Source organism: Epinephelus fuscoguttatus, linkage group LG22, assembly GCF_011397635.1.
Source record: "Epinephelus fuscoguttatus linkage group LG22, E.fuscoguttatus.final_Chr_v1".
Classification (NCBI taxonomy): Eukaryota; Metazoa; Chordata; class Actinopteri; order Perciformes; family Serranidae; genus Epinephelus; species Epinephelus fuscoguttatus.
The window spans coordinates 27,682,842-27,707,577 of NC_064773.1; the positions used below are offsets into that span (position 1 = coordinate 27,682,842).

Genomic DNA, 24,736 nt, shown 5'->3' on the forward strand with positions numbered 1-24,736 from the left:
TACTGGCGTGCAACCTCGTTCTGTGGATGATAAATGAGGTGCAGACTTCCCTGTGTCACCAGCGCAGAGGGAATAAAGCGGGTGCTTGACGAAGGAGTGAGTGACAATAACTCAGCTGACATTTGAGGGTACTGTTTGCGGTGGAAACACTAAGCAGACCTAAAGTGTAATTTACAGTTCTGCGTTGAATCAACACATAGGTTACGACGTAGGCTCCACGTCAATTTGGAGCCTTTGCCGTAACCTACGACATAGCCTGACACGCACCTCCCTAGAATTATAACTGTGCGTGTTTTGGAGGTGTAACTGCAGAGTGACACAGACACACCACCGCAGAAGTAAAAATGCTAACAATGGCATAGGCGACATGCGTAGGCTACGTGCGTAGGGTCAATGCACGACCATAAATCCCCTTTAAGGTCTAGGAACCATTCATGAAGGATTACTTCTGGTTCCAAAGGTACCATACTGAAAGTGTTTAGTGGGAATTTTCCATTGAATTTTAGAATATTGTTGAAAATAAGTTCTGTGGCTCCTATGCGATCCCCAAAAGTAATAAGCTAATGCTATAAATGAACTACACCACGTCAGAGTCCTGCACTGGGTTGGGTAGCCAACAGGTACCTGCAAAAACAGCTGATTTGCGGGTGGTTTTTAAAAAAACATTTTTTTCCCGGGTTCGGACTGGGTGGAAAAAATAACATGCGGGTCGGATCGCGGGTTTTAGATAAACACATCAGTCATTAGTTCGGTAAACTACAGATAACTATCTTGGTCATTATTTACTCTCTGAGGATCGCCTCCGCTATTTCGCAACCTTCACTGGTTCAGCTGTTTACACGTGTTTCACCATCTAATAACACAATTTGTGATTGGACGACAGAATCAACATGGCTGCCACCGTCTAACAAGCGCCGCTTCCAAAACAGTAAATAATTATTTAGGTATTTGAGAAATAAGTGAATAAAACGTACAACTGTCACTTCATAATGTTTCTGAAGTGTTTCCCTGATGGATTGCTTCTCTCCTCGATGGATTCTAAAAACACGTGACGGCTCGTAACTGCTGAACGTCGCTCTGGATAGACAGTAAGTCTATTATTACACATGTAAAGTTCCTTTACATAGATTAAAAGTTTAAAAGCATTAAACGTAACAAACGAGTGCTTTTACACTCGTATGGGAGAAGAACACAGAGGGTTGATGATGGAGCTGAAGTCAGGTTTTTATTGTGAGAGCTGCTTCATTCAGGTCGTTGTTTACTTACTGGCACCTTAACTGTGGCGATATGCTGTTCAATATTCAGCCAATATGACCCAAAATGATTACTCTAAATCCGGGTTACGGGTCGGGCTGCGGGTCGTGTTTCAACAGGTCGGACCGGGTTGCGGTACTAATTGGCCTGATGCGCGGGTTTGCGGTTCGGATGCGGGTTTGTACGTTGCCGGGTTGGGTCGGGGCGGATCTTGAAAACTGGACCCTTGCAGGACTCTGCACCACGTTCACGTGACTTAACATCACCACCACAACAAGGCTGTAAAGCTGTGTTAGGCGTGATGACATTCTATAGTCTCATATAGCTACTTGTTAACAACAGTCTTTTTTAGGACATTTAAAAGCTTCAAAATTTAGAGGTGGGGTTATTTGCTGGTGTATTTTATGTTGCACAACAAAACGTGAACGTCTCCTCAGCTTGTGTGAACCACAGACCTTATTTCAGGCATCTATCCAAAAACCCATTAAAAAAACACTGACTTTAAGACGAGGGAACCAGGAGTGCTGAAATGCTAACTCATTTCCTGGTTTTAGGACTCATCCCTGCACCACTCTATATTTTTATAAATGGGCCCATTATGAGAGACTTTATGAGTGTTTGTTGTCTCACCTAAATGGCATGCGAATGTTCATGAGCTCTGCGTAGCGACAGAGAACATCCCACGGTGCATGAAGCTTCAGAAAAATCACGTCACTGTTTGTTATAGAGGCCTGTGAAGAAACCACACACACACACACACACACACACACACATACATACACACACACACAATTTAATTTCAATAAAGATGGTAAGATAGTTAAGATAAGCAGAACTACAAAATATCTCAGTGCAGGCAGCAGCTACAACATCAATTCAACATCAATATATGTTTGCTATGTTCTGCTCTTTTCCTCACCTGTTTGCACTGCCTGACAGAGTAGGAGTCAGTCTAAAGGTACACGAATCAGGAGCTTACTGGAAAGAGACCTAAAAATAACAAAATGCCTCCATGCAAGAAACGCACACAAGCGGGCTGCTAAAGGAGAGAAAAGCTATTGTCTTCACCTGCATGTTCTAGATAATGATGACCTTGATGCTACTGCATTGGCAGATAGTGCAGAAGTTAACATACAGACACACACACACACACACACACACACACTCAAACAGATCACAACATCCACATTTTCCACTCTTTAAAGTGACACTTTTGCCAAATAAGAAGCAGCAGGGGAGAAAATTGCCATCAGCACATTTGTTTCGGCTCTACGTATGAGTGGTGGCTCGACAATAAACGCCACAGCAGCACTCTGCTGTTGACCCTTATGAGGCTGGCACACAAAGGCTCAGAGCAGTTTGAAATTCAGCAATCTGGCCATTGAGATTACATGCATTATAGGACTGAGCATTAAATTGCTTCTTCACACAAATTGGTATTGATGTTGCTCATGTTGCACACTATGAATGCAGCTGCAGGTTTGCCAAAGTAATCACAGCAGAGCTAATTCTCTGTCAGGGCAGGAACCTATCCAGCTCTGTGTTTATTTGCGGTTGTCAGTTTTCAAAGAAGTGGCTATTTTGGCTCTGCAACTTGGCCAGAAAGTGACCCCCCCCCCCCAAACTGTGCAGTGGCAGTAAAATATGATATGCAACTTCACTATATTGGTCCGGTATCATCAACATTGTCTCCAGCCGTAGTAGGCAGCTGTTTTTAGCAAAATTACTCTGAAAATTAAATAAATATTGGACGTAGATTCTTCAATGACAAGAAATACGACACCAAATGAATGCCAATGTTGCCCTGTGTCTGCTGGATATGTAAAAAGGCAATTGTGTGCTGACACATTTGTGCTGCCAGAAAACAAATTGATGCAGGTTTATGATTTCCCTTTGGGCTTTTTAATGGTTCTGCATGGGACTATCAGAATATTAATATTGCAGCAAACCACTATTTGCTTTGTCATAGTAGAGAGACGGTGTCCTGAACAAAGAATGTCACGCTCCCTCTGTGTGTGTTGTAATCTGAGCTCCTCTGTGGTTTGTTGTGGTAAGATGGTATGGCTATGCATCCATGTTACGCCAGGTTCAGACAACATAAAATTTTTGTCTGTTTCCACAGTCACTATGTCAGATTAGGCAATTGTGGAGTCATAATATCTTACCATGACTTGGCCGACAGACATGACAGACTACACACTGCTGTGTATAAAGGCCTTTACTTGACACCAAACTGCTCATCATCTGGATTTTATGGTAAGGCCAGTGCTGGTATTATGATTTAGCTGAACCTTTGTCAAAATAATGGAGTAAGCAGTGAGTGTATAAAATGTTCTTTACCTCCTTTTCCATCTGTAAGCCTTCTGCGCGGATGTTCCGCTCAAATATCTCCCTCTTCTCTGACTGTGAGCTGGACTTCCTATAAACCAGGATGTAGTCAATGCGACTATTTCCATCGCTGAAGCAAAGGCCACTGGACTTACTCCTCCCCTTATAGACAGACGGACAACAGAGAGAGTGAAGAACGAATATTAATTGGCTTCAGAGGGGAAGAGTCTGCTAGCTATTTAATAACTTATCTTTCATTTTTTATCATGGATGGATGAATATGTTGATGTAGCTGTTACTTTTACACAACACTTTATAAACTGCTGCACAATCTATTGGCCCAGCAAGCATTTGAGTTGTTTTTGCATTAGAGTGAGGATGGAGATATTTTGTAAAATGAAGGTCATTTGGACAGAAGTTTTTAACAGAGAAAAAAAAATCACAGACCCTCACAGGGCCTTAGTTTCACCACTGACCTCTGGGAGGCCAGTATCAGACTTTGTGTTGTCGTCAAGGATGCTGCTGTTGGTTCCCGGGTTCAGCAGAGTGGAGTCGTCATCTCTGGACGGGCTGCTGGTGCCCTCTGACCTTTCTCTCTCAAGCAGCACATTAACATCCTTCACAGCTGGAGAGAAGAGTAGTAGAAATAATTGAAGTAAAATTACAGTAATATGATACTGAAAGCTGTACAGTTAACAGTCTGCTGAATAAATACTTATAGACCCAACAGGTACAGAGCAACATTTATTTGAAGTCGTTTTTCCTGCCACCTGATAACTCTCTTTTGGGATTAACCAACTTCTGAGAAAAATATCTGGCTCTTGCTAGTCAGCTGGCTAGAGACTAAAATAAAAATGCTAAGCTGCAGGTTGTAAAACCAAATAATGAGCTGAAAGTCACTAATATGCTCTCTTTATCTATGAGCTGAGGGGAGCAGCAGAGTCAGCTGATCATTCTCTGTCACTAGAAGCGACACCTAATTAAAGCTCCTATATTGTGAAAAAAGAGATTTCTATGTCTTTTTAGAATAAAGCACATGTGCTATATAAATACTGTGAAAGTATCAAAACGCTCAGCCCAAAGAGAAATCCACACAGTTCAAGTTTATGATGTCACAAGTGTACTATATGGTCCGTTTGAACCATAAATATTCGAAATGGGTCCTTTTGTGTTTCTTCTTGGGATGTTTTGCAGTGTATGTGAATGACATCAGCTGACAGGAAGTAAACATGGACCCAAGCTGTTGCCCAACAATGCAATTTCAATTTTCAACGGCCTATAAAGATAGAGAAATGGAGCATTTCAGATAGAGGATGATTACAGGCGTATGCAGACAGACAGTATGAGATAAATAGTGTGTTTTTTGAACACTAAAGAACATGTGAACATGTTCTAGTAGAAAACTAAAATACATGTATGAACCTGAATATGAGCATAATATGGGACATTTAAATCTTAAGAAGGGTCTTTCAAACCAGAGGGCTTGTATTGTCTGCAGAGCAGACTCATTTCAGCCTTTCATGACAGGCACTAGTATCTTTATCCAGGCTGTACTAATGCACTGTTCGTACATTTACCTACAAAAAGTAATGCACTACAATCTGTAACACAATTACTCCTGATAAGCCAGTAATTAGTGAATATTCCACACAACCAGGAAGGCTGCGATCACAGGATCAATGCGCTGACAGATGTAAAGAGGGAAAGAGTTTAAAAACCGAAACATCATGTAAGGCCACAGTTTGGTTTGGTGGATGGGTCAAACAGCACAGGACTTTCCCCCAGGAGATGTTTCTGTCACATGTGAAACAAAGTGAACTTTGATTTATTTTAAGGTACATCGTGACCATGTTTCTTTCCCTAAACCTAACCTATGTATCTCTACTTGGTGAAACTATGTTATATTCATTCACTAATTCATAATATTATATATTATCATACATTATTATATATAATTTCTATGAGGATACGTTGCTTCATCATATTAAAGTACAATTTGGTTTGAGCACGCTACTTCAAGGCAGTGGACACTGTCTCTTAATTAGACTCGGGCTCCATTTGGACAGATAAACAGAAGGCCCTTTATAAGAGGAGGGAGAGACCAATTAAAAAGTTGACAGGAATACAGATTGTTTCTCCAAGACCCCACATTTGTTGCCTGTCACTGTAACATCCAGGCTAGGTTTCTATGCTGAGCACATCATGGAATTGGTTTGTAAGTCACAGACAATGTTGTATTCAGCTATTAGCTGTCAAGTAGCTTTTCTTTGCATTCATCATTAGTAAGCAAAACATCGTCCCCCTTCTTTGATGTAGAAGGTGACCAGCTAGTGCACCTGGAAGCTGTAACGTCAGTGATGATGATGTGATTTAGACTGGTGACATGAAATTTGACAGTGTGGGTTATGATCTCAATAGGAATATTTGTAGTTTCATTATGATTTTACTTTGTTATAAATCATGATTAATTCAATGTGACTACAGAATACAGCATTTTCCTTTCCTTTGATAAACCTCTGAGGAGAGAGCCTGTGTGTGTGTGTCTACTTGTGTTTGCTACGCAGTGAGGACCAAAACAAGCTTTTAAATAGCAGTTTGAAGACGTTTTCAGAGAGTGAGGACATTTCGGCTAGTCCTCACTTCTTCAAAGACCTGTTTGAGGGTTAGGACTCGGTTTTAAGGTTAGAATAAGGATTAGGTCAGGGTAAGGGTAAGGGTTGGGGTTAGGTATTTAGTTGTGATGGTTAAGGTCAGGGCAAGGTGCTAGTAAATGCATTATGTCAACCAGGGTCCTCACACAGAGAGAAATGCAAGGATGTTTGTGAGTGTGTGTATGTGTATGTGTGTGTGTGTGTGTGTGTGTGTGTGTGTGGGTTAGTGTATGTGTGTAAGAGAGGGAAGGGCTGGCGGTTGCTGAAATAATATCTGTGATATAGATAAGTGACTTATAATGTTTACACAAATACTTAACAAGCATTGTAATCGTAGCTGCTAGCGTAGCTTGCAACCACATGCAGTACAACACTGCTGTTTAAAACTGTTCACGTTACATTATTGTGCACATGGCCGTGTTATACACACATATAACTGGAAGCTTCAGAGTGCAACAACAAGACTGACTCGTCTCAGTTCTATGCCACTGTTAAATTTAAACAATGAAGGTATAAGTAACAGTGAGTTGAAGCCCTAGTGGTGCTGGGTCTCACCGAGGGGAGGCACATGGTCTTGAGTGCTGGTGTCCGTGGCTTTAGACGAGGATTCCTCCATGATGTCTGCCTTCCCGGAGGAGGGAAAGGCGAGAGGTCTGTCCGCTGCCTGGTAGCCTGAGGCCGAGGGCTGCAGCTGGACTCTGTGTCGGTGGGGGCGCCGCCGCTGGGGCTCAGACCCATGTAGAGATAAACTCACACCTACAGGACAGAGAGCACTTTTTTTTAACACTTTGTTTCTTCATATTTTGAAGTCACTCTATCTAAAGTAACCCTCCGGTACTACTTGTCTTTTGTGTTTTATTTCTTGCTCTCATTGTAAACACACATAAATGTACAGAAGAGAAAGAGTGAAAAGTGAACGAGAGCTCAAAGTGAGTTCTAAAAGCCACTTACTCAGCAACTAGCCAAGCACTGATTGAGTCACTGTCATTGATCAGTCAACCTATCAACCACCATTAACATATTATGGTCATTTCATTGTGGTTACGCAGTAAAATGTACTTTCAAACCCTTTAACACACCCAGTTACTGTCAGCTACTAAGCAGATTATTAGTCATGCGTCTAGGTTGTAACCATTCACACAAGACCTGTGCATACAACTAGCTTCATATTTCAGGCAGTCTCAATTTATATGATTTATTATTGTAAGCAAACTGTCATTCTACACATAAGTTAAAACTTTTGGTTTGACAACAGTAGAAATTATGACTAATAGGACTAAAATTCACCCTTAAATGCAAAGAGTCACCTTTTCATACCAAAGTAAGGCTGTGTTAGAACAGCATTAAACTTTGAGAAAGACACTTTGTGATTATGTTTTAGCTGAATGCCAGTTAGAAAACATAAACCAAACAGCAACCTCCAGGGCTGAAAAATGAAGCCAACGTGGAAGTGCCAAAAACCGCAGTTCTTTGAATGGTCATTCGAGGCTGGCTCTTAGTGCAAGTCAATACCCATTGACTCCCATGTTAAAATGTCCTACCTCACAGCAGAAATAAACATGTTCACAGCCTGGTGCAAAAAATGATTTTGGTCTCTATGCTGCAGCTAATTTTAACAATCATGGCAACCGTACTGGGGATGAATTTAATGTAACTCACCATTTACATTCTATCAAGGCTAACATTTACACACAATTAACGGCAGGCTTCTGACAGGCTGTCTGTGAGGCACTGCTACAATATATGACTCCACCCATCGCCCTAGTACGGTCACTTCTATCACCAAAAATCAAGATGGCGATAGCAGAAATGTCAAACTAAAGACTTCAAAACAGGAGTCCACAAACCAATGGGTGGCATCACAGTAGCTACATCCATTATTTTTTTTATAGTCTATGGGTAAAACCTGCATTCACTGATTGTTTTTTTTTTGGTCACTGGGGCACTGTGACAAGCTGTAAATGCAACATTGACAGATTTTCACCTTTGAAAGTTTGCAAACAGTTGCTTTTTCACAAATCCAGCAGACACAGAGCAAAATTAATATTTATTTGATGCTATGTTTCTGGCCACTTGATGAATAACTCCAATATTCACTCTCTTTTTAGCTCCATTTAGCCCCAACCAACTTCTGAGGCAAACAACAGGGGCCGTATTCACAAAGCTTCCTAGTGCTAAAATAGTTGCACCTAGTGATGAAATTCTGAGAAAATTCTTAGAAGTGTGACTTTTTCTTAGAATTTCTCCTTAAAGTTATTCACAAAGCATTTTGAGTTTAAAAGAGCTCCTAAGGTGAAAAACTGTTAGGAGCAGGGAGGAGGACTTCTAAGAGGCTTAAGAGTTTCTTAAGCTAAGGAGAAAAAGGTGTAAACACAAAGAGGTCAGAGAAATATTCTCCAAACGCTGGATGACAGTGAGTAAATGAAATGCTACAGATTAGATCATGCAGGGATAATATGTGTGATCAATCTCATTAGGGATATGCACACATTTCACACCCAACGCAATAACACTGTAACGCCAGAAATAAAATCACAACACTAAGATATTTGAAAAACTGGAAAAAGCAACACTGAAGCAGTGATGACTTGGGTCTGTCTCAACCTTCCATCAGCAGAGTGATCACACAAACAATGTCAACACTTTCACAGTCAGCAGTTCATTTAATTTCCACTGGGCGTCCACACCTTGCAAGCTCACAAAAGTGCATAGCTCTGACAACCAATCACATCTGTTAAACGAATGCATCATATCTAGCAACGGGGTCAACCACACCTCCTCACAAAGATAAAAGCTTCTGTCCCTTCCTTAGTAGGAGTCGCTCTGAGAACTTTCCTAAATCTCACGTAAGATTCCTTACTAAAACTTATTAGGCTAGGTTAGGAGTTTTCTAAGAATGTTTGTGAATATAGCCCCTGGCTCTTTAGCTGCTAAATGTTTCATTATCTTCACAAGCTAGTTGCTAACGTTACTGTTTCTCGCTGGTCAGGTAGAGAGTTTAACAAAACTTTCTTTAGCTTAGCTTTGGAAATGGCTACGAGGAGTGCAGTGAGAGTCAACCAAAACAGTAAAACAATAGAATCCTTAAAACAAAACACTGCGCTGAAAGATGCTAAAATGCTCTCTGGGTCTATCACTGTATAATCCATAGACCACGGAACCGGGGGAGCCAGGGGGGCCATGGTCCGGGTAACTTTTGTACTCTGACATAGAGGGCTGCATTGGGATTGGGTCCTGCCGGGTCCCGCGGGTCCCCATTAAACAGCAGAAGAAGAAGAAGAAGATGTAGCCTAGCGACAGGATGTCAACACAGGAACTTGGTGCACATGCATGAGCGTTTCCACTCCATATTTATTCATAAATGGACGAATATGCCCTAAACCAGCTTTCATACCAATTTGCCGCTTGCTCCACCTGTCTGTCTGTCTGTCTGTCTGTCAGCTCCATCTGTCATGAGACAAACATGAAAGAAGACGTGCAGTTTATCGTGTTTCACCGTCGATGAGCTGTCATTACGCGACTATTATGCACGTCTGCGCGCTCTTTATAACTCACTGTGTGAACCTATGTTGCATAATAAAGATTTGCCCCCTTGTAATTTTTAACCGCTCTCTCAGTAACTTCATCCTGGCGCCGGGCTTGCCTTAACCTCAGTCACTGCGTGATTTTATAAAGGTAGAAAAATAGATAAATACAGAGGAGGAGAATAGAATATGAAACAGCCTTTATTTCATTAAAAACTAAATGAAAACAACGAAATAGGAGCGCTATTCCTGACCAGTGTGTTAAAAGACATGTAGGCCAGGGAAATGAAACAAACAATCCCATGAATCTCTTTATTAATAGCCTATAAAATGACGTGTTTTCTCCTGCGGGACAGGAGAAGACACAAAATCAATGTATCTCTATTATTGTGCAGGCATAAATTCTCAGAGTTTTGCGGGAGCGGGCGGGAGTGGACATACACATTGCGGTTGCAGGCGGTAATGGTCAGAAATTCAGCGTTCTGGTTACTTTTCAGTAACTGCGCACCTGCGCTTGTTTTGTTGTGTGTGTGTGTGTGTGTGTGTGTGTGTGTGTGTGTGTGTGTGTGTGTGTGCGGCTCTGCACATCAGTCTGACATGAGTGTTGACTTGTGATGATAATGAATATGATGCTGATCTAGATTCAAGGCAGCAAGATGAGTTTTGGTTGTGGTTGTGGACTGGATGTACTTTGTTGTTTGCTACAGTTTCATCTGTGCCTTTCTGTGTAAATAGGCTTGGCCTGTTGTGTGTGAATGTTAGAGTGGGATCAGAGGGGTTAATCTGAGCAAGCATGTATTCCTGTTCATGCGTGTACTGTAGATGTGACTGTGTGGCGTCGGAATAAAAAAAGTGCTCCGCAACATTATTTAATACATCAGTAATATTGTCTGTTTCAATACATATGCCCCCCCACCCCCTCCGCGTGACTTGAAATTATGGCCCCCACTTGTTCAGATGCGTTCCGCGGTCCATGGTATAATCTGTTTCTCTAAAAAGACAAAGGAAAGCAAAAAAGGAATAAAGCTAAATTTAACAAAATATTCACAGTAAGTGAATCTTCATTGATTATTGCTACTTGCAAAATGCCCATATACAGTCTTAAAAAGGCTTCAGAACGCAGGAGGTTAGCATCTTGGAGCTAGCTTGTGCAGTTGGGAAATGCCTCAGCAAACCCAGAGCACATGATGTTCCTGAATTAATTCAGTTGGAGACAGGACAGAACTGGAAAGCTTTGTGCAACAAGTGAACCTTGACAGTAGAAGTATGGCTGTTTGTTAGCTAGGGTCAAAATCCAATTTAGCAATAAAAGCCAAAACAGGTTCAGATACTTTTTACCTGGATTGTGGAGTTACAATTAGAAAAGGTAGGATGAAAGAGACAAAGCAGGAACAGAGAGACCAAGACAGATAGTGTGAGAAAGATGTGTGAAAGTCAGAGGGAAGACCCAGAAAAAAAGAAAAGACAGCTCAGTAACTTTTATCTCCTTAATAAGGATTAACCTTGAAAGACCTTGAAAAGAATCTCTCCGCAGGAACACACAAGTTAATTGGGTCTATTTGTCAAACAGACTGTGTCCTTTGAGGGGGAGAAATTATTCAAAGCTTAGCAAAACAGCTTAAATCATCCATCTAAATATGTCTGTATCTCTTACTTTCAGTTCTCAGGAGAGCAGGAAGACCTCAGCGGAGGTGGGTGGCTGTCTTCGAGGTCTGCGTGCTGAATTTTCGTTTGTGACATGATAGGTGACTCAGCTAAAATTTCCGCTGAGCTGTAGTACCGGGGACAGAGATAGAGGTTGGGGAAGCGTCTCGGCTCTTCATCAGCCGTTGATGCTTCGGAACATTGGAGCCTATGGGTGCAGCTAAACAGAAACGCGATAAATTTAATACCAGTGAAAAATCAATGTGCAGTGTCCTGTTCCTTTACTCAGAGTGGTAGTAAACATTTGACTGCGCTGAAGTTTAACTATCCAAACAGAGGCTGCAGCGGTCAGACAGAATTCATACAGAGATGGAGCTGATAATGAATCCAGTGCAATTAAAAAAATCCATTTGCTGTAAAGAGCTTCATGGTGCAATGCACTGTACTGTATGTTAATGAAAACAGAGCCTAGTAATAAAAAGACTTGAGACAACAACCTTATTCAGAATGCACTTCCTACACATACTGCACATGTATGTAATGACCATGGGGGTCGACAGCACCAGCTTAATAACTTCACCTCCCTTATTCAAGACACTCACCGACACCGTTTCCTCAGCACTTAACGTCAGTCTCATTAAAGGAAGAGAGAATTGCTTACTATAAATATTGTCTCTCAAAGGACTAACACACCACATATTAGCCCACATCATGCTGCTGTACTGAGACAGTGCCAGTCAAACAATGTATCCATCAAACTTTAAAGGCCCTATGGTGCGTCTGTAACCCGAGCCACGCTGAGGACACATGGTCCCAGTGTTTGCGGCAGCACACAGGGCTGTTATCTTCGAATATGACATTGACATTCTTCCTCATTGCCTCCCCGTCTAACACTCAGTAAAATTAAAGGGATGGCCAGTCGTTGCCAATACAGGAAATATACACAATTTACAAGATGTAGATCAGGGTATACTCAACTTCCTTGGCCTGGGGGCCACTTCAACAGAATGACAGAAGGCCAGGGGCCAGCTAGTAAACAAACATTAATAGTATTTATCAGTATATTGCTGTCCTCCCTCATCTTTGCCAAGAGGCAGATCTAGCCACATCAGCCCACCACAGGTCAGGTGTAGAGAGGGATATTTCTAAGATTTGAGGACATTAACCTGGACCTCTGTTGGGGGCATTCACGGATCCTCCCCTGGCTTAAAAAAAACACAAGTTATATTTTGTTGCTTTTTATGCACTATGGCACCTTACTTTTATTCAAGGTTGCTAAAAAAAAAAAGAAAAGAAAAAAAAACAGTTGAATCAATTCATTTTCATTGTGAATTAGAAAATAGTTGGCAGCCCATCCAGCAACCTAACCCCATTGCTGTAGATGAGCAGCCCTTCCAAGTGTAATTACAAGTGGCAGCTAACAGATAGCTAACTATAGCTACTGCAATGTTAGCTAACGGACTTCCCCAGTTCTGACACGCTGCTGACCATTTAGCAGTAGATCACCAAACCCTTACGATCACTGCAGACTATATAAACATGGACAATGCATCTCCACCAAAGACTCTAAAGATCATGGGCGTAGCTATACTGTGAAGTCACATATTGGTTTGTGGACTCCTGTTTGGAAGACTTGAGTTTAACATTTTGTCCGTCACCAGCTTAGTGTTTTGGAGCAAGATGTGACCATATTTGGGCAAGAGGCTGGTACTGTGGAGGAGCAAAGGGTTGTTCTCAGTGACAAGCAGAGTAAACTTTTGGTAGACAGCCTGTCACTCAAAGTGGCCTTAATTATGCAGAACTGAAAGACTCAATAAAATGTAAACAGGTAAGTCCATCCATTATACAGTCCATGGTTATTACCCACAAGATGATTTCCTTTAGCATTTAAGTCAAAGTAACATTTGCCAAGATAAAGACTGACTCCTCCTGACATCCTTTATGTATAGAGTATGCTCTCTCATTGGCATTAGCATTCATTTATCCACCTAATAAGCACATGGTCAGATACAGACACCACATAGATCTGTTTTGCTGTACACAAACTTTTGCTAGATGTAGAACAGAATCAATTTGCTGATTGAAATCATTTTGTTTAGTTCAGATTCATAGTCCCTGGCTTTGTTATTTTGTATATTAACTTTTTATTCAAAAAGATCGACGCAGTGGTGAGTCTTCTCTCGTAAAATAGTCTCGCTGATCCCATTATGTTATTGTCGCAAGTCTGATTCTCCTTTCGTGTTCAGTATATCATTATCAATAATTTAAAGTCATCAACCCAACAGTTCTGAATCAGGACCTCCAGTATTTGGAGCAAGCAGCTCATAAAAATTCATGTGTGCAGTAGCAAGTAGGTTACGCCTTTCATTTCAGTGTGTCAGATACATATTTAATCAGCATTTCATATCTTGCGCTGCTCGTCTCATTTTCAGGTTGAAGCTAGTATTTCTCTCTTCTTAGTCAACAAAAAGGTGATTACAGATCTCTGCTACGATGTTGAAAGAGGAAGGGAAATCTAAATAAGTTGGGGGATTGAAATGATTTGGATGTGATTAAATGTGATTAAATTATATTAGACATGCTATCAATTTCTAAAAAAAAGCCCCTAATCATTATGGGAAATGTAGTTTGAGATCTTTTTCACTTTTACCTGTCTGCACTGTTCTCCAATAAAGCTCAAACTCCCTTAGCTAAATTGCTGCTTTTATATTTAGCACATTATGTATCACATATCTCAGCCCATTTGGATTTAATGAGGGATTTCACTAATTTTACAAATCAGGATCGGTTTAGTTGTGTTTGGAGAAGCTACTCAGCCTGTGGAAAGAGTTGTTTAATGTCTTTGTGACTCTGGAAGGAGAGTTCTAAAGTATGAAGTGTGTTCAGACAGAACGGAGGGCAAAATTTAGAGGCGGAGCAATTACAAATTCAAGGTGGAAAGACATGCTTACTGTAGGAGTTTCTGGTAGGCAAATGGTCACAGAGCACCTACCAGCAATGTCTACAATTTGATTCTGGCCAGATAAGAGGGGATAAACCTAGACTGCACAAATGATCAAATCTACATGAATGCCGTGAGATGAAAGCATTCTCTGCTTTCTGTCAGGGATGATCTGACAAAAGATGTCATAGAGGTGTAGAATTGGGGCGTTGGTAGCACAGTGGATAGTGCCGGCGCCCCATGTACAATGGCAGTGCCTCGCTGCAGCAGTCACAGGTTTGACTCCAGCTTGCAACCATTTGCTGCATGTCACCATAGAGGTGTAGAATCCATTGTTTTTGGATCTTGAACCATATAGTACTTTAAAAAATGTTTTGTTATTTTAAAATCTGCTTCCCACAAGGACCTTCAAGCGGGATACTAAGGCTGGTTTCAATCTTCGAACACTCCAAAAGACCCCTCTGAAACAACTCGTACTCAGACCTCCTCAGTAGGTGGTCTAAGTAAGGATTACTTCAACCCTGTGCTGTGGTTTGCTTAACCTGTGTATTGTGAACACAAAGTGCTCCAGGTTTGCTTAGCTCTTTGCCATTGCAATTCAGTCCTCTAAAGCACATCCTATTGCTCTGGGACACTCAAAAAAACAGGCTGTTCTCATGCACTGTTCATTGTATACTTACGAAAAGTAATGCACCAAAATCCATACATGTACCACATCATCATGAGCCAGTGATCTGTGTATAATCCATGTATTTGGGAAGGCTGCAATCACATTAACCAACGTGCTGATGGGATTAAACAAGGAAGTACTCCACATAAGGAGGCAAGATAGGAAAACACAGGACTTTCCTCCAGGAGACTGGTGTTCGGAACCATGTCACCATGTTTCTTTTCCTTAACCCGAAACCAAATTAACTTTACCTTCTTAAATCCCAAAGTTTGGTCCAAGGAAGAAAGTACGCACTTCTCAAGATATGCAACAAAGAACACATCAAACAGAACTGTCTACACGTACGACTCATGATTTACCACACACCTCTCTCACCTGTATATATAGTGGTAGGCTAAAGGTCTGAGCCTTTTCAGTCGGTTTACTGAGTTTGCTTCACTGAAGTGTTCCTTTGTACTTGGTTTGGCTATTAATTTCTCACACAATTAACCTGCAGTACCACAAAAACCACTTGCTGTAAGTAGCAAGACATCATGTCTAAAATCTATTGCAGATACTGTATATGATTGTCAAATCAAAGTGGGTTATATAAACTGCTACTTGATTTGCCTATTTATTAAATTTAGTCCCATTAATTATCTTTGCAGTTCTAGTTTGTAAGTCATAAAAAGCACAGTGTGGTTCCCTGCATAATAAAACCCAGCCTGGAGATGACAGCTCACGCTGAGAAAAGAATAAAAGATTGCAGGTGGAAAGGGAAGAAGGACGGGAGGTGGTGGGGGTGTGTGATGCGCTGCTGATGGGGTCGGGTGTCAGTCACTTGTGAGGAGAAATCGTTCGTTCCATCTGGATGCTCCCATCATGCCCCCGGGCAGAAGGGAAGGTGCATGTTCTCCCTGACGGCAAGCAGTACAGATTTTGCGCCTGCCAACCTGCTACCGGTGCCCGGATGGCACGGCCGCAGCACACACACACACACACACACACACACACACACACATTTACACACTCCTCACAGAGGCATGACCCATTTCTGTGTCTTACAACTGATGCAGCATGGAGGACAGAGAGGTAGAGTGGATGAAAAAAAATTACATTAACAATCAAGGGAAGTGGGGACAGCTCGGAGAACAAATGAGTGTGTGTGTGTGTGTGTGTGTGTGTGTGTGTGTGTGAAGGTCAAATGCTTGCATGGTCACAGGGAAAGAGATGAAGCAGCGCAAAGAGGAGTGTGAGTAGGACACAGCAACACATGAGAGAGAGAGCACTGCAGCAAAAAAACATCCACTGTGGTGAACAAGCCGCCTTTGCTCCAAGACAACTTGACAACACTCACCATGTGAAGGTGGAGAAGGAGAAAGACAGCTTCACCCCTCAGAGGGGAAGAGAGGGAAGGAGGAGGGGGGCTTTCCAGCAGAGCCGCAGCAGACGCCAAAACAGCCAGAGGATTTTTCCCCACACACACATGCACACACACACACATACACGCACAGAGCGTTCACCCCTCCTCCCCCCCCAGCTCCAGCGTGCAAATGACCTCGCTGAGGAAAACAAACAAGCACGACGTCCCACGAGGGAAACCAGCATCCCCACTTTTTACTCCTTACTCCTCATCACCGCATCCCTCGATCCAGCATCACCACAGACACACACACAGAGTCCCACACAGGCGGATCTGTCATCATGTAGAAGCTACGACCCAAAAGCTCACATAAGCTGTCAAAGATCTTCTCTGGAGGAAAATAATCACAAGCATGAGCAGGATGTTTACAGTGAGAGACAGAGAGAGGGAGAGAGGGAGAGAGGAGGTGCGTGCCGTTCATCGGCATTCTTAATCAGTCTTCCCTGGCAGCCAATCAGAGGTTAAGCTGCTCTGACAGCGGCCAATCAGAAAACAGGACCGGCTGTGTCAATGTTGCTGTAGCCCAAAACAATGACAGTTGGCACTCAAGACAGTGTCAGTGTGTACCTTTTGATGGAGGCTCAAGGGCACACACACCGCAGCTCACACACACTTGTTAATCAGTAGGTATTAAAGGATAGGTTCACTTCTTTCAAGTCTTATTTAAAAACAATATGTAAGTATAAATATTGATTAGTCCTCCTGTCTGTGCTGACCCTGGAGAGATCTCTTGCTAAATTAACTCTAATGTAACTGATGAGGAAAAAATCCACCTGTGTGAAAATGCATTTATTAACTCAGCCAAAGCTTATATGAGGGTTCAGTAGCGATCAATCCCTCCACTGCAGCTCAAGAAAGGCACAACAGAAAGTGGGAACTTTGCACTAACGACGCTGTAATTTTAAAAAAGATATCAACTTGACTTGTCTAACACAGATAGCTCACACCTCATATTAAGTAAGTATGGCAAAACATGACAATTAACATGACATCTTTCTTTTTTTAAAAAAAAACAACCTGAAATTACTTGCTACTTAAGTGGCCCTAAACGTCAAAATATGATGCGCTAGGTACCCCCCTACATCAATTTTGGACCCACAGGAATGGTGTGTCAATTTTCGTTCCTTAAATGTTTTTTAAATTATCTTCCATTTTCACAGGAAATGTACAGTTTCTGATCATTAAATGCATACAGTCTCATTTCAAAATAAATTTAAACATAGGTAAAAAAGTTAGTTTTTAGCTTTACTTCTTTAGGTTAAGGCAGAGCCAAATAATATATTTGAGCCTTGTAATGAAGGTAACAGTAAGTCTGAATTAGCCCATCCAAGATAGATCTACATGAGCATTTATTATTATGTTTTACCACAAGGTGGCTACTCTGCAGGGGGCTATTTATGATTATTTGGTGCTTTAACTTTGCAGGGATGGCAGTAAAAGCAAGCAATATGTCCACACACTGTTAAATTATCTGTTGTTCTCCAAGACTTTTTTGATCTGGGATCCATAGCTAGCTTAGCTGGGGAGATCCAAGAAAAGCCACTGCTATTGAGATTCAACAACATTTATATAGGCAACAGCCCATTTGATGCACATTTAATTGATGAAAAGTAAAAAAAAACATTTTTTATTCTGGGTATAGGCTACACTTTTTTGCAATTGAGAATGAAAGAGTCACAAAAAGGCCACTGGGAGCCACATGTGGCTCCAGAGCCCAACGATTTTTCACCGACACAGCCGTACCCATGCTCTACAGAGAAGTGAAACATAAAGTTAAGGAATCTGACTGCAGCTGGAAGGGTGGCATTAACTTGTGACGCCTGGACTTCAGGGTCAGTGGATTCATATGTGACTATAACGGCACATTATCTCACAGAGGACTGGCGACTGCTGTCTCACATTCTCTAAACTAGAGCAGTACAGGGAAGTCACACCGAAGCAAACACTGCAGACCTCCTGCAAAATGCAGCACAAGAACGGGGGACGAACAGACGAACGCTTCGCACATGGGTGTTGCCATTCAGTTAGCAGGATACCTGCATGTTTAGTATTTTGCTCACACGCTTAATCTGGCCTCACAGAGGGTGTTAAATCTGCCAACAATTTAGTCTGTCAGGTGTATGCAGCATTTCTGACAGGATTTATGACAGTGTTGGTCAGTCTGTCTGCGCTGCATCACAGTTTGCTGCAATAAAAATGATTAAAGTCAGATGAAAAGACTGAAAGCTTTATCTTATGAAGTAAAACGATGTTGACAAAGTTTTCCTTTGGGGCAATAATGTGGAAAAAAAGGTAGTAATTGCATCGCAATTCTCAGCATATCACCATATTGCTGTAATATCACATCCTGACCTAAGTATGGTGATAATATTGTATTGTGGGTCCTCTGCTGATTCTCACCCCTACTGATTAGTATAGACTTTTCAAATCAGTGCCATGAATATACATAAGTCCATATTTGACCCAGCACTGGGCTGCAGAAACAAACCATCTGGTTAAATTCAACCCAGCATTTTTTAAAGAGTGCCTTAGAAAGAAAGAAAGTCAAAAAAAAAGTTTATGGCAGCAAAAGGAAAGGAATAAGAAGGACACATACTCAGACTTTATGACTGAATCAAAGATAAGGACTTGACACTTTTTTTCCCCTCTTGCTTGTTGTTTATGCCTAGTATGAATAGATTATACTTTGATGCTCATGGCTTCCATAAAGTGATCTAAATGATTGAAGTGTGGAGAATCTAACTGAGCTAATGATGTGTAGCATGTCCATATTGACAGAAGTTAAATCATTTATATCTGTATGTGTGATCTTAGCAGCTCACCAACATTAGCTCAAGCGGATAGCCTGCTGGGCTTCAAGGGATTTTATATCCAGTTAACTTCTATAAAAATAAACCACTTCACAGCATCAGTGGCAATAAGTGTCTAATTTAGACAAGTGACATGAGTTCATGTGTAAAAATGTGTAGCTAGTAAACGTTAGTAAAAAAGGGACTCTGCTTTTAATTGAAATTTTATAGTCCTGTCTGCCATAATATATTTCCATTGCTTAGTGCAACCCCAAGGCTGTTTAAGAATGTACTATGGAGGATTTTTCCTTCAAACAATGTATAGTCCCTCTCAGTCATCACTCATGACCCACTAGAAGTGTGCGGCGGTGTATTTACCTGCAGAGAGGGGATTTACAAAAAGGTAGCAACCAGGTGCAAGGTCACAAGCTGCAGGCATCCATGAATTGCCAAATGAGAGTGAATCTGGGACTGCCTTTTACTTTTCACTTTCGCTGGCAAGTGTGTGGGGCAACACGGTGGTGTGGTGGTTAGCACTTTCACCTCACAGCAAGAGGGTTCCTAGGGCGGGAGCCCCTCTGTGCAGAGTTTGCATGTTCTCCCCGTGTCAGTGTGGGTTTTCTCCGGGCGCTCCTGCTTCCTCCCACAGTCCAAAAACATGCAGGTTGGGGATAGGTTAATTGGTGACTCTAAATTGACAATAGGTGTGAATGTCTTGCGATAGTCTGGGCAACCTGTCCAGAGTGTACCCTGCCTCTCGCCCAATGTCAGCTGGGATAGGCTCCAGCCCCCCCCGCGACCCTCAAGAGGATAAGCGGTTAGAAGATGGATGGGTGGGTGGAAAGTGTGCTTTCAAACAGTATCCAACAACCCTGCATAGTATACCTTTAAACATCCATGTACATATATAGACAACATTACCACTTCAACCAGTCAGAGCTGATCTATAAAGTATTTTACAAATTTAAATGTCAATCTGCTGCTGCAGTAAACTAAGATAGTTTCAAGAATGTACTGTACCGCACTGTACATACTGGTGCTGCTGTCACAGAGTGTCTCCTGACTGGCACTATAGGTGGGCAGCGGGGTGATTGACAGCGACGCCGGGCAAGACACTGGCTCCAGGTACTCGCTGATGGGTGGGACAGCAGAGGCCTCAGAGTGAACGCAGTCTGGGCTGGGGAGATTCTGGCCACTCGCTGGGAAAGGACTCTTCCAGTGGGAAAAGCCGATGGCCACTTGACCACCGAGGTCAAACCCTGCCGAAGGACAACGATCAGAAGAGACAGAGATGAAGAGAAATTTACTTCAAACTTACTTGGATTTGTTTGTTCTGTCTTTATTATGCACAATTTACACTTTAACTGTAAGACTTTTTTAAGTGTCACAACGAAAGATTAAAGTGAATGTACTTCTTCTCTATCACACATGATCATGGAGATATTTGCATCTCTGTGGCCTCTGACCACGTAACTGGCTCTTTGTAATGCTGGTGGAGCCATAACAGTCCAAAGTATCACAGTAATGTCCTCAGCAATGTTGCCCTCTAGTGGTGCACAATGACACCATCATTACAACACCCAACTGTCTCCTGAGTCAGCTGAGTGTTGCAGCTGAGAGCAAATGTGAATAGCTGGGTGCTCAACAACTCAGCAACTGTCCTGTCTCTCATGTTACAACTCTACAAACTAACACTTATCGCATTTAGCATGACAACATATACATACTGGAACAGAAAAAGCATCTTCTTAAACAAAACTCTAGTTTTGCTGTCACGTTTTTCTTTCAGACTTTCACTGCCTCAGATCACAGTACAAAAACTGTTTCTGTTACCAGTCTATGACAAGCTGCTTATACAGAAACACAAGGCACTGGTTTAAAGGACACTGGTTGTGCTCAGATATGACTGGGAGCTGTTATTAGGTGAAGTTCCTCAGCATCACTCTGACAGAAGAAGAGCAAAGAGCAGCTTTTCTTCTCCGCTTCATGAGGACTCTCAGACCTGCTGAACCAGCTCGGCTCACCTCCGGCCTTCGATTTTGTCCTCAGAAGGCTTCTCTCTCAGTTTCATGAGACCTCTGAGACTGGTGACCCAGCTCGGCTCAGCTCCGGGCTGAGCTCAGTGTCTCTGGCAGGTTGACTGCTGGGCCAAACAAGGCCATAAATTTTCTTTTTTCTTTTTCTTCCAAACACATCAGGGTAAAGTGGAACTGTAAATTCTCCTCAAACTCGTTTCTTTCACTCTTCCTCAAAATGGTGTTTGCTTTAATTGATTTGATACTGTAGCTGTGTCTTTGATGCAACAGTAGATTTCAGGAGTTTGAAACCCTGTTTTTTTTAACAGTTCAGTTTTATTTGTTTATCACAGGTCTGTGTGATTTGATTATAAGTTAGTAGCGGTTCTCTGAAGGTTCTGTTATGTCACACACATTTTAAATACTTGAAAATGCCTCATGAGTGAATTCTTTTACTATCCATCTTGAGGGATCCAATCCAAAGAGGACCTATTATGCTCACTTTCCAGTTCATACTCGTATTTAAGATTTCTATTACAACAAGTTTACATTCTCTATTGTTCAAAAACATTTTATTTTCCTTATACTGTCAATGCTGAAACTCCTGTATTCACCCTCTGTCAGAGATGCTTGACTTTAGTACCTGTCCCTTTTAGCTCCTCACAGCCTGCTCTGATTGGTCAGCAGGTTTTTTGTATTTCTGTGTCTCTGCTCTATCACTGCAGCCTTGGAATGACTGAGCATGGCTCGGACACTTAATTCCATATCAAGGAAGTCAGCTGCACATAGTCCACACTTGTAGACACACTGCACAAAATGAGCATAGCGTTAGTTCAGGCAGGACACGATGTCAAGCTCAGCTCACATCCCAGCTACATCAGCTGATCTCAAGCAGCCCAATCAACTGATGGAGCAGCTGACTGATGAAAGGGAGTCAGCTGATAGATCATATGATTCCTTAAACGCAACCAATTGGCAAAACTCATTCAGGGCACCCTATTTAGCCTTAGGCTTTCTGTGTATGCGCATGGAAGGACTGGGAGGTTTGCTCTCTCTGCCCCAGGCTTCCCTCCTTTGCGCATGGAAGGGCGGAGAGGTGTGCTCTCTCCACCTTAGGATTTCTGTGTAGGCCTAGGAAAGGCAGACAGGCCCCAAAACAGAACCATACCATCAAATATAATACTGCAAATGGAAATTAAGTTTTCTTTGACTAAAGTGTTCCTGACTGAAGAATGAACTTTTCACCCACATCCATACTGTAAGACGTAATGTTGTTTTTGCTTTTGTTTACTTTGTTGCTAATGTAGCTACAGTACATTTCATTTTCACTTAAAGTGAAGGGAAAGTCCAGTTTTTTGGCAGAGTGAAAACAAGTTGATACACTTTAGAATATCTTTAAATATGAACAAGTATGGAAAGCCATTTAAGTCAATATTAAATAAATAAATAAATAAATATGACTGTGATTCTGTGCTGTTGTAGTGCTGTTGCTCTGGTCTGAATCTGTGAGCTAAACCATGTCCCATTTGAATGTAACAGATGGAAATCGAAAAAGCTGGGAAATTAATGCAGCACAAGAAATAAAAATCCCCTGTAATAAATAAATGTGGAATTGTGAAATAAAAGTCCCCTGAAAAAAACATTTATTTTTATATTTATTGTATTATTTTAGGATTTTTTTTCATAGGCATATTTATTAATTAGACATATTAATGACATATTAAATGGCATTTTATACTCAGGGCTTTCCTTATGTGATTTAAGTTTAAAACTTAATCTTAGACTTATTTGGTAAGTAAACTTTAGAATTTTGTTTAAAAAGTTCAAAATAATTTTTGTGGTTTATTTCGCTGACATTATCCTTCATGAGATATTCATTATCCAACAAGCAGAACAGTGTGCTGTGATTTTCTTACTCTGCTGATTCCCTGCACACTGCCGTTATGTAACACACCAGGGGCAGGTAGGACTAGGAACACACTCACCCCCCCACCCCCTGGCTTCCTGTGAAACACAAAGCCCAGCAGATTTCAAAGGAGCATCAGCAATGAACAAACACAGCCCGATCAATAGCAGAGTAGTGGAAGGCCTGGCAGTCCCAGCTGGCTCCTCACACAGCACATTCAGCTGGAGGATAAATTCGGAGGTAAATCTAAGCTCTTCGTCTCATCTCAGCTATTCTATAGCCTCAGATTCTCTTCCAGAATAAAGGGGTTTTCACACGATGGAGCTCAACCGCGTTAGGCTGGGCGTCCCCGAAAAATAATGTTTGTGCTTAAGTCAGCACTTGCAACAATTGGAACACAGAGAAGGTCTTTATTGTCCCTCAGAGGAATTTTTCTAGTACAACACCTTCTGGCAAGAAAAATCTGACTGCTGCTTGAACATTATAGAAAAGAGGATGTTTTGGGGTGTGTAAAAGTTTGAGGAAAAATGAGTACAGTAAAAGATGCAGGCACTACTCCTACATCTGTGCATGAAAATGATGGCCACAAGCAGAGATTTTCTTTTTTTCAGTGATGGACAAATACCTGAATGTCTCTTTTTTGACAAGATAGGCTTATGTGTTACATGAAATTATGCCTCTGTGGAGATATACATAAATGTCTTTGCGAGAGACTCAGCACACACCTCTCAAATTTCAGTAACAAGAAGTGAGTGTGTACCTGAGTGTCAAACAAGCTGATTGGCTGATTGGCTGATTCAACAGTGGTACATTTTGGTTGCTTAAAGGGGACCTATTATGTTTTTTCATATTTTTCATATATGCTGTTAATTTCTCCCCAGTTTCAAATTCAATTCCTGTTGTAACATGTTCGCTTGTGATTAGAAGCTTTTATTGGTCATTTTTCACAGTAGAAAGTGTCACTGTTTTCCGTTGCAGTCATTCCTTGACTGCGATGATGGTGTAGAAAGTCGAGGTACAGAGGACCTGGAAATGCTCTGAATGGGGGGCTTAAAGAGACAGGCGCTAAAAAGGGAATCTCTGACAGGAGTAACCATTTAAGCATGTACACATATTCTAGTAGAAACCTTATATGTAAGTTTGAGCCTGAAAATGAGCATAATAGATACTCCTTGGAGCAGGAAAGAGGAACTTTTGTCTCCCCCCTCTGGCAGCAAGCGTAACTACATAAACACTGTTGATGTGTGCTTCAAACAAATGTCTGCAGGTGAGCTTGCCACATCTCCCCCGCACCCAGGAGCGCTCTCTACGAGTCTTTTTTTACTTCAATCCTCCTTCTGAATGCCGAGTGTCTTTTTTAGCTACACATGCACTCCAGAGACTGATGCTTTGGATGCTTTTTAGGATTTGCTGCAGTAGCTTTCATCGTACTCCCATCGTCACTATGGTCTCTCCCCACTTTCTTTATTTTTAAAATCTTTCTTTCAAAGTGTCAACATACACAAGAAAATATCAGAATGACACACATACAGATGAAGTATTGAGAAAAGTAGAATTCAAGTTGCTCTTTAAGTTAACACCCATGTCTATGAAAACATGGATGCTTCAACTG

At 41.6% G+C, this 24,736-nt stretch overlaps 1 protein-coding gene across 3 annotated transcripts in view; it reads right to left on the reverse strand.

The window, feature by feature from the left end:
* LOC125882860 (anoctamin-4-like) overlaps positions 1-24,736 on the reverse strand; it is an 81,989-nt gene that overhangs the window by 34,970 nt on the left and 22,283 nt on the right. For 2 of the 3 annotated variants that reach the window (XM_049566784.1, XM_049566783.1), the window contains 5 exons: positions 20,238-20,462; positions 6,789-6,989; positions 4,059-4,207; positions 3,595-3,744; positions 1,885-1,985 (listed from right to left, as the gene is read on the reverse strand). In XM_049566784.1, coding sequence (XP_049422741.1) covers positions 1,885-1,985; positions 3,595-3,744; positions 4,059-4,207; positions 6,789-6,989; positions 20,238-20,462 — 826 coding nt within the window. Of the gene's footprint in view, positions 1-1,884; positions 1,986-3,594; positions 3,745-4,058; positions 4,208-6,788; positions 6,990-16,348; positions 16,784-20,237; positions 20,463-24,736 lie in introns of those variants that run through there. The other variant, XM_049566785.1, reaches the window with a different exon arrangement.